The sequence below is a fragment of the Primulina tabacum genome, chromosome 4, assembly GCF_025594145.1.
Source record: "Primulina tabacum isolate GXHZ01 chromosome 4, ASM2559414v2, whole genome shotgun sequence".
Taxonomy (NCBI): domain Eukaryota; kingdom Viridiplantae; phylum Streptophyta; class Magnoliopsida; order Lamiales; family Gesneriaceae; genus Primulina; species Primulina tabacum.
The window spans coordinates 9,142,231-9,153,297 of NC_134553.1; the positions used below are offsets into that span (position 1 = coordinate 9,142,231).

The window sequence follows — 11,067 nt, forward strand, 5'->3', positions numbered from 1 at the left end:
TGAACAGTAGGATCCCATAAGCGAAACCCCTTTACTCCATCAGCATAACCCAAGAAGATACATTTTCTGGATTTCGAATCCAACTTCGATCTTTCTTGCTCATTGTACAGAACATACACCGGACTTTCAAATGTATGCAAATGAGAATAATCTGTCAGCTTCCCGGCCCACATCTCCATCGGAGTTTTCAGATCAATCGCCACTGAAGGAGAACGATTGATAATATAACAAGTGGTTTTGACTGCTTTTGCCCAAAATGACTTGTCTAGACCCTCAATCCTCAACATAGCTCTTGTTATGTCCAACAAGATTCTATTCATCCGCTCCGCCACTCCATTCTGTTAAGGTGTGTAAACCGTCGTGAATTATCTTTTGATGCCTTCATGTTGACAATATGCATCAAATTCGTCACTGGTATATTCTTCTCCATTGTCAGTCCTCAGACACTTGATTTTCTTTTCAGAATCAAGTTCAACCCGCGCTTTGAAATCTTTGAAGACTTGGAAAAATCTGATTTCTTCTTGATTGGATACACCCAACATCTCTTAGATAAATCATCAATGAAAGAGACAAAGTATCTCGCTCCTCCTAGGGATACAACCAGTTCTTGCCAAACATCCGAATGAATCAGCTCCAATATGCTTTTGCTCCTGGCAGTAGAAGTGCCAAACTTTAATTTGTGTTGTTTACTGGTAACACAGTGCTCACAAAAAGGTAGTGACACTTTTGTAAGTCTCGACATCAGCTTCCGTTCTGAGAAAATTTTCAACCCTCGTTCTGACATATGCCCGAGCTTTCTATGCCACAACATTGTTAATTCTTCTCCTGAACCAATTGATACAATGGCTAGTTCTGCCTCTTTGTGTGTTTCTTCCAAAAGTACATACAGATTTGCAGCAACCTTTTCCGCCTTCATAACCACAAGCGCACCCTTCACAATTTTCATGATCTCATTCTCGATACGTGTTTTGCACCCGATGTCATCCAATTGCCCCAAGGACAAAAGATTTTTCGTCAATCCTTTCACATGTCGTACCTCCTGAATGGTGCGAATGGTGCCATCAAACATTTTTATTTTGATAGTACCGATCCCAGCGATTTCCAATGCATAATCATTTCCCATGAATACAGATCCTCCTTAGACTGGTTCATAATGATCAAACCATTCTCCTCGAGACGTCATATACCAAGTCGTTCATGAATCCATAATCCATGTATCTCAAAATCTGTGTCTGCCTTCTGCAACAGTTGCCGCTTCGCTGAATAATATTTCACCACTGCCTGAAGTACTGGACACATTTCCTTGAGAATCCTTCTCGATACTCGTACACTCTTTCTTTAAGTGCCCTTTACCGACACATTTAAAGCAGTAAATATTTTTCTTCTTACTTCTTGACTTTGATCTACCTCGCCTTTGGCTCCCACTGGAGTCACGGTCCATAAATCTTCCTCTTATCATCGGTAAAGCCTCTGCTTGCTTCGATGTTACCAACCTATCTTCCTTATTCTTGTGCCGGCTTTCTTCTCCGAGAATCGCAGTTAAGACATCGTCGAATCTTAGAAAGCCCATAAGAATATTGTTGGTAATGTTGCTGATAAGTTGATCATATGAATCTGGTAGACTTTGAAGTAAAAGCTCCGCACGTTCATTTTCCCCTATTTTATGCCCCATGGAAGTGAGTTGGGCAAATAGAGTATTTAGTGCGTTGATATGGTCAGTCATCGATGAGGATTCTGCCATTCGAAGAGTATAAAGCTTTCTCTTTAGGAAAATCATGTTGTGTAGCGACTTGACCTCGTACATTTTTGTCAGAGTATCCCAGACAACTTTGGCTGTTTTTATCTCAGAGATACTTGACAGTACTTCGTCTGCTATAGCCAAGTGTAAATTGGCAACAACATTGTCATTCATTTCATTCCACTTTTCATCATCCGTAATTTTCACCGGTCTATCTCCAATAGTCGCCAAGCAATTATCCTTTCTTAAAACTGCTTGTATCTTTATTTTCCACAAGATAAAATTGCTTCCGTTGAATTTTGCTATCTCGTACCTTCCCGCCATTATGTCTACAACAATTTAGTATACTGGACAAAATTAATCACGCCTTAATAAAAAATCTCAAAAAATCTTTTCTGATGTGGAAGATCAGTCTAGGCTGCAACCACAGAGCATACTCAAAATTTTAAAAAATTTTAAATTTGAGATAATAAAACCCGAAAATAAAGAATAAACTGGACACCGAGATTTACGTGAAAAACTCCTAAAAATTATTAGGGTAAAAAACCATGGGCAAGATAAAAAGATTTTCACCATAATATTTTATGGTGTACAACTCGCTCACTGTGTTTCGAAAGAGAAAACACACTCTATTAATACAGGAGAACAAAACACATCACAAATATTATAGAACTAAGCACTCAAATAATTATAAGATGAGAGAAAACTCGAAGAAGGGATGATTTCAGAATGAAGGGGGAGCTCAATTTATAGAGCCCCTTGACCGTGTGAAAACGCGTATAAAAACGCGTTTTCTTCTCTGAAAATTTTCGCGAAATTTCTTGCAGCCAACCTACGTTTTTCCCCCTCAAAGAATAGTCAAATTTCAATTCATTGAATAATGCATTTAATGCATTGTCTTGCCGACAATTATCCGGTAATTTGTTATAATTAAAATAATTATTAGACGATTCAATTTAAAAGAATTATTTATACGAAATAAATTAGAAAGATATGTTAAAAATATTAATGATTGAGGAGCAATTTAAACAATATCTATATATATATAAAAGCAGAGTTTTACTTAAAATAGCAAGTTCCCGCCAAAATGACAATACTAAAAAAAGAAAAATATAGATATAATGAATTTCGAAATAAATGTACTGCAATAAATGATAATTTCAATTATTATTTGCATTGATTATATCAATTCTTTTAGTAATTCAAATTTAAATTTTATTATTTTTATATCAATTTAAATGTAACTTATTATTTTCATTACCAAGAAGCTACAATTTTTTCCATATATTTTATTTTTTTGATATAGATGTATTATTTGTATTTTCTTTATTTTATGGGGTTCACACATATATGCATCCGATCATGAAAAGAGTGAAAAATATTCTCAAATAATGTCATATATATATATATATATATATATATATATATATATATATATATATAAAAACAGAGTTTTGCTTAAAATAACAAGTTCCCGCCAAAATGACAATGCTAAAAAAAGAAAGATACATATATAATGAATTTCGAAATAAGTGTACTGCAATAAATGATAACTTCAATTATTATTTGCATTGATTATATCAATTCTTTTAGTAATTCAAATTTGAATTTTATTATTTTTATATCAATTTAAATGTAGCTTATTATTTTCATTACCAAGAAGCTACAATTTTTTTCCATATATTTTATTTTTTTGATATAGATGTATTATTTATATTTTCTTTATTTTATGGGGTTCACACATATATGAAATAATTAAGCGTCCGATCATGAAAAGAGTGAAAAAAATTTTCTCAAATAATGTCATATATATATATATATATATAAACATAGTTTTTGTTCTATTTAAAAAGTTTCTGCCAACACTAATATGCTATAAAAGAAAAATAGTTGATAATTATTAATATATTGACCTATCATATTAAATATTTGAAACAAATAAGAAATAAATATGTAATGAAATGTGATTTTTTTTTCAATTTAGTTTTTAAAATTTAAATTTAAATTTGATGTTCTTTGAAAAGATAAACTACATTTAAGTATTTGTATTGATTATATCATTCTATTTAATTCCAATTATGTTTTTAAGTTGTGTGTTATTTTTATAGAGTTAATTTTTACTACTCTATATCATATTTAATAAAATATCAAATTTTAATATAATATTAAGTTTTTCAACTATTTTAAAAAATACCCTTAATTTTTGGTATATTAACTACCTGTGAAATGTTATTATTATTATATATCTTAATAGAAATTTAATATATGTATCTTAATAAAAATTTAATTTAAATATTTTTAACATTTTCAAAAATTAAATAAATTTATTCATTTAAATAAGTGACATAAAAATTTAATTTTCAAAAAAATATTTATTATTTAAAATTTTGATAAACAAATAATATATGATTTTTTTAAAATATTTTGTTATTTTTTATTTATTAATAACAGTTTCACGAAACAAAATAAATAAGTCAATTTAATGACAGAATATTGTTATCATCATTTGAGTGTTAACTCAAATGACATAAATATTTTGATATGATAACTTTTTACAATAATATTTAAAACATTAATACTTACTAATTTTAATCATTAATTATCTAAAACAACATTCCGTGCATCGCACGGGTGAAATATTAGTAAAATAAATATCAGAGTTTTATTACTTGCAAACCTGGGCTAACCCATATATTGCTATTTTTTAATTCGTATGATTTAAAATTGGTGTCAATCTTCATTCAAACATGATTTTTAAGCTGGCCAACTTTCGGCACTCCGGTTGGCCAACTCTTGCCCTTTCGTGTGGCCAACTTTGGTCTTTCATATGGATTGCTTGGGCCTATATATACATGTTCTCATAAGTCCTCAAAACAAGTTCTACCACCTTCTTCTCCTATATTTTCTTATGTCAAAGCTTCTTCTATTGATAAAGTTATGATGATACTATTCAGTTCACATGTGTGCAGACTTGTGCCAAGTCGATGTAGGTCTCACCATTGTATCTTGGGAAACAATAGGCCACCATGAATCTCGACGCACTGTAGGAGGTGACGAATCTGTTTCAAAGATCGTAAATTATTACAAACCTCGGTTTGGTTTCACTTCCATCTTACACTTGCTTTCTCGCAGGGTGATACTTCTCGTTTTCCAATCTGTTGGAGATGTACCATAAGATAAATCTATTTTCGATATGTTTTGTATTTTCATTTGTTTTACTGCCGTAAATTGGTTTATCATTTCCTGATTTATTCGTGGTATATCATTGTGTATATTCCAACTTATAATAATTGTAGGGATAAAATTATAAACACGTGGGAGAGGTTAAGAAAATGGGGGAGAAGACCGAAAAAAATAGGGATGCTAGAAATGGAATATTAACTTTTTACACTTTTTAAACCAGTTATTTTTTTAAAAAAATTAATTAATAAAATTAGGGACATTATAGGATGTCCGCATAAAATATGCAAATAGTTTTTGACCTCGTCTGTTATAACAAAAGTAATAGATAATTCCATATCTAACATATATATATATATACATATAAATATATGACTTCTAATTGTGAATTTTCTAATATACCCTTATTCATTTTAGTTAGGAAATTAAATCATGAATGGTTTTTTTAATGGGTTCTTTTGGTAATTCATTGTACATCTTAAATGACTTTGTACATTAATATATATTAATTTAGCAATGATTTTCTTTGTTGCTACTAAAATTGGTTGCTAAAATGAGTTGATTTTTTCATAGTTGCTAATGAATATTTAATGCTTTTATCTTATCTTTTCTTTTATTTTACGTGTAAATACATCACTTTTATAACAAGTTGATTTTTTAAATATGAACTAAGAAGCATCATATTTTTTAATTTAAATATGTCATTTTGTTTTTGTGATGCTATTTTTTTGTGCTTATTATTTTTATTTAACATTGTTGGAAATATTATATGCATAGAAAATTTAAATCATAATGTGTCTACACGCGTTTGCAAATTTAGGATCGATGTTCATAGTGTGTTATCCGTGAAATGGGTCGGATAGACCCGTATTTACAATAATAATTAATATTTTTGTCATAAAAAATAATAATTTTTCATTAGTGAATCAAATAGGAGATTCGTCTCACAAAATGACTCGTGAGTCGTCTCACAAAATTTTGTAATGTTATCTTATTTATATATCTATTTTATTTAGCAAAATCACAATTGATATTTAATTTAATAAATGTTTAGTGGTTTTATTTTAACATTATTATGATAATTTAGTTAATTAAGAGAATTTTATTTGACAATATTTTGTCTATGTTTAACCCATTTAAGTACTTCGTGATTTTGGTTTTGATAAAATTCACTATTATGTTATTTTTATTATTTTTTTTATTGTGAATTATATTTGGATGAAAAATATTTTCTAATTTAAGAGAGCTGTCATTATTTCATAATTACGCGGATTGAAAGTGTCATATGATTAAGTGAATATATATGATTTATCATCATAATATATTTTCATTTTATGTGTTTTATATATATTTAGATTGATAAATACTCATAAACAATATATTATTCGATTTTAAACATTATCTAAATCTTATTATTATATATTTCATTATTAGTTATCTACGTGCATCGCACGTATACATTCCTATATATATAATAGTCAGAGTTTTTGTCATATTGAAAAGTTCTCATAAAAATAAAATGCTATAAAAAAATTGAGCAAAAACTTGTGTGAAACGATCTCATGGATCGTATTTTATGAAACGAATCTCTTATTTGAGTCATTCATGAAAAAATATTATTTTTTATGCTAAGAGTATTACTTTTTATTGTGAATATCAGTAAAGTTGACCAACCGTTTCACAAGAGGCATACTCAAAAAATTGATATCAATATTAATATATTCTGTTACGTATTAAATATTTAAAAATTAATAAGAAATAAATACATAATATTGAAATCTTTTAAATTAAAATTTGAATTAGATGACATTTGAAAAATGTTAACAATATTAATGCATTCAACTACCAATTAGGAACGAATGCATAGTTATTTCCTCAAAAATTGAAACAAAAGAGAGGAGATGAAGAAATTGCAAATCATTTAATGCACATATTGACAGAGGCAAGAGTGATCGACAGTAAATCTCAAAAAATACATCCTAACACTGCCATTTCACATCAAAGCACAAGCAGATTAGATTATACAACAGATCTATCATTTGGCCTCCAAATACCAAACAAACTGAATTTAATGCACAAAGCAACCTATTCCAGGACACAAGCCAGACTAACAGTTACGAAGGTCACGGGTTCAATGAGTCACCAAAACAGCGGTATTTCCAACTATCGGCGTTGGCTGAAGACTAGCTGTGTTTTCCAGACGGTCCCAGATTTCCTTCCGCCTTTCAATGGCCAAGTTCGAAGTATCTTGCGCTTCTTGGCAATTAAATGTGCAAGATATGACTAGGGCATCATCCATTTCTACAAGCATCTTTTTCACGTTTAAGGTTAAGTTCAGGACGGCATGGTTCCAGTGATTTTTCGAATTGGATTCCAGAGCTGGGAATATTATTGGCAGTATAACATGACGGTTATGATTGATTAGATTGATGATTCGGTCGTTGTTCCAAAGAAACAGAGCCCTCTCAGCTACCTGTAAAGGAATAATACAATGATTTATATTAAATTCGGAGTTATTTAGTGGAGAACCCAACTTGGTTTGAGCTCCACACATTAATATTATCGAATACAAACATAATCTCAAGCTTCCAAAACTTTCTAGTCTCAAAATTTCCAAGAATCCTGCAGAAGTAACATAAACCCAAAATTCCTTCTATTTACATACTCAAGGACTTGATGTGACTCAATTACATGTCTAGGAAAATCAAAATCTCAACCAATGTGCCATTTGATTAATTTCAATTTAACATCCTCGTGTTTAAATATGTTTGCATCAAGATACCAAACTAATTCGTATCAGCTACCATACATTTCAGCAAATGTTGGTTTATTTCTTCTCATGAGCCAGTCATTTATCCATCCACCTGGAGAGTTTAATCTAGCTTCTTGGACCAGATTCCATAAGAGTACACTTACAAAATCCTAGTCTTCTTCTAAAGCCTAAAGGTTATTGCAATAACAGACTTCTGATACAAACACATGACGATAACATAAGCAATAGACGTTTTAAAGGGCTCCCAAGGAATTTAGCAAATATAAGGACTTAATGGAGCAATGCCTGAAATTATTTTGGATTCCAGCTTCGAACTAGCATATTATAAAACCACTGTCTAGCTATAAACTGATGTGAATATGCATATATGAAACACACTTATGCACGTGTAACAAGAATCACAAAAGCTAAAAAGCATTGAAAGTTTGCTGGTCAAGTTTAATACTACTGCAAATTAAACTTACAAAAATAAAAAGGGAAAGTCACCTGAAAATGATAACTATTAATGCAGTGCCTGATGCGCCAGAACAATGGAACCATGATTTTTTGAAACTCAGCCATGTTGATCAATTCAAGAATCTCCTCCAACTCACCTAAAAACATCACCTCCTTCTGGCTATTCGTGATCGGCCAATATCTCAACAGCCCCTCAATCACACTGCAAGCCAACACAGGTTCCTTTTCAATAAACTGAATTACGCAATATGAGAGCTGTTGAAAGTAAACCCCCAAAGACTTCGGTTTGTGGAGTGGAATCAATGCTCTCCAAAGAAATATCTTATGCTCCTCCTTTAAAGGCAAAGTGAATCCTGTGATGACACTCCCAAAAATCTCCAACAATTCAGCAATCCCATTATGCTTCTCTGTCTCGAACACGAATCTATAGAACACATTGCTTATACCCTTTCTTAAAAATGGCCTGTGGGCCATAAACTTCCCATAAATCCTATGCAGAACCGCTTTTAAACAGTCCCTTTCCCTAGGATCCTCCGAATCAAACAGCTCAATAATTTTCAAAATGAAGGAATGATTAATATACTTCTTTCCAGCCTTAGCTTCCAACGAAGTGGAAGTCACAAACTTGAGTAAGAAATCATACACTATCTGCAAGTGTGACCAAGCGGGCTCAAATGTGGGCTCGTCATCATCATCCTTTTCACTTGCACTTTTATTACTCAACCGATGATTAGGCGGGAAAGCACGGAACAAATTTATGGAGCACATTTTGCAAGAAGCTAAAATTGCAGGCTCCGAGAATTTCGGTGGATTCTGTGACAAAAAATCCACCAGCTCAAGCAGCGTAGCTCTCTTAATTTCCTTTTCTTGAACACTTTTGGCTGGATCCGTGAAATCAAAGACCACACAGCAAAGACTCACCTTACTAATGTAAAGATTCATTTTTTCGGAGCTTGAAACATCCTTGAAGGCTAGCAGTGGCTCAATTCCAGCAATCGCATTAGATGGAAAGATTGCAGCAGCTGAAGCCCGTTTAGCAGCAGTGTTCGCTTCATTGGCCTGGCTCGAAGCCTGAGACGATACATAATGGCCCAAGCTAGGGTTCCTAGATGAATCTTGATCTGGCTTCTGGGATTTTCGGGGGAGTTTATTGAGAATTTTCTTCCACATTTTGGGTTTTTCAACTCGATAAAGATTGAAAATTTGGACGACAGAAACGGGAGCTTTACGTTTTCAATCTAAAGGCATGATACTTTTGAACTTAGGGATCTGGAAAAAGAGCCCCCTGGGATGAGAATCCCCAACCGTAACTTACAGCTTAATGGACAAAAGCGAGATCTTCAAACAAGTTCCAAACCAAATAAAGAGACGAAAGGTACAAACAAAGCTTAGAAATCACATTAATGCATGCTACACTTTTCAGATGAATCCAGCAAAATCTACGAACACCCCACTATTTCAAGAACCTTAATTAACAGCATAATCCCATAAAAGATTTGACATTTATGCATTCATCCAGAAAGCCAACCAATCTACAATGGCTACAACAGCATGAGTAGCACATGAAACAAACAAATCTTAGATTTTCCTCGATATAAATATAGAGAAAAGGGGAAAAAAAGAATCTTTGATTGTGCCTGAGGCGTCGCAGAGAGGGGTTAATAATGCAAATGTACCACTAATGGGCGTGAAATGTCAGAAAAGAGAGACGGGCTGAAGCAATAAATTTGCTTGGATTTTGGGTTTGGTCGTGTGTGCAGATTCAGATTGGAGATCTCATTGACATGTCGAGAGATTTTCATCTGTGTGTTCAAGCCAAAAACTGGTAAATCGCGTGGCTTAAACAGTGAAAACCACCAACCAAACTCAAGTGCTGAATCTGGATTTTGTTATGTCATCGCTATATTCGGTAATTCAAAATTAAAATTCAACAAGAAGAAGGTGAAAATGGAACTACTTGCTTTTCACAGAATTGATTAGCCAATATTACTAACTGCTCTGAGTGTGATGTCAAGTAACGTCTTAAAATCCGATTAGTCTCGAGTTCTGGTGGGTTTGTGGCTCTCGATTATTCAATTTCAGCTTTTTCTAACTTTCTATTGATAAATAATATAAAATTACAAAAAGTTTATATCTCGATTTTTCCAAGTGTTTTTTTAAATAGATCAGCAAATCACAGGCTAAGCTTTAATTTTGTCAGGATATAAAGGCATACTGCCTTTGACAAGTTTTGCAAAAAAAAATTCAGGTGAGCAGATTTAATTGAGATAGCATATGTGATGGGTTTTTTTTTCCTAAAAATAATATAAATTAACAAATTATTTAGTAAAATACTGCAAAATTGATAGAGTTGTAAAAGCAGTGCAATCCGTGATTCAAAATTTTTTTGTAAAAAAATATAAAAAAATAGTCACGGATTCGTATTCAAATTCTCGAATTCAAATTTTTTTAAAAAAATATAAAAGAGTCAATTCTATGAATCTATGACAGCCTGCCACATATTCATAGTCTGTGGCAGTCTGTCACGGAATCTGTGGCTCTCTTTCTGCTTATAAATTGCGCCGAGTCTCACTATGAATTCATAAGTATAGCGGCCGAGTCTCACTCTGAATTCGGGAGTATAGCGTTGTTATGAATGTTCGAACGTAAGGTATTAACACGTAATGTTAATAAGAGATCTTTTATTTCAGGTATTAACATCGTTGATAATGTTATTCAAATATGTCTTAAGATGTAATGTTTTTATTTTGTTGATAATATTATAATTATATATTAAGAGATAATATTGTTACGTATAAGATATATGTAGGATCGAGTGCTTACCGCTATACCAAAAGTTATAGCTAGTAGTAATGGTGCAACTCAAATCTTTTAAACCGCACATCAGCTCAAGCACTCCGGATTCAATTTTTTTTAAAAT

At 32.0% G+C, this 11,067-nt stretch overlaps 1 protein-coding gene across 2 annotated transcripts; it reads right to left on the minus strand.

The window, feature by feature from the left end:
• Window positions 1–6,820: 6,820 nt before the first annotated feature.
• On the minus strand, window positions 6,821–10,161 carry LOC142543034 (serine/threonine protein phosphatase 2A 57 kDa regulatory subunit B' kappa isoform-like). 2 transcript variants are annotated; one of them, XM_075649998.1, is made up of 3 exons: window positions 10,009–10,156; window positions 8,178–9,416; window positions 6,821–7,391 (listed from the first exon to the last, which is right to left on the minus strand). In XM_075649998.1, the coding sequence occupies exons 2-3, from the start codon at window positions 9,315–9,317 to the stop codon at window positions 7,050–7,052; spliced, it is 1,482 nt and encodes a 493-aa protein (XP_075506113.1). In that variant the 5' UTR covers window positions 9,318–9,416; window positions 10,009–10,156; the 3' UTR covers window positions 6,821–7,049. The 2 variants fall into 2 exon arrangements, with proteins under 2 accessions (XP_075506113.1, XP_075506112.1); XM_075649997.1 differs by having other exon boundaries at window positions 8,178–10,161.
• Window positions 10,162–11,067: the final 906 nt, after the last annotated feature.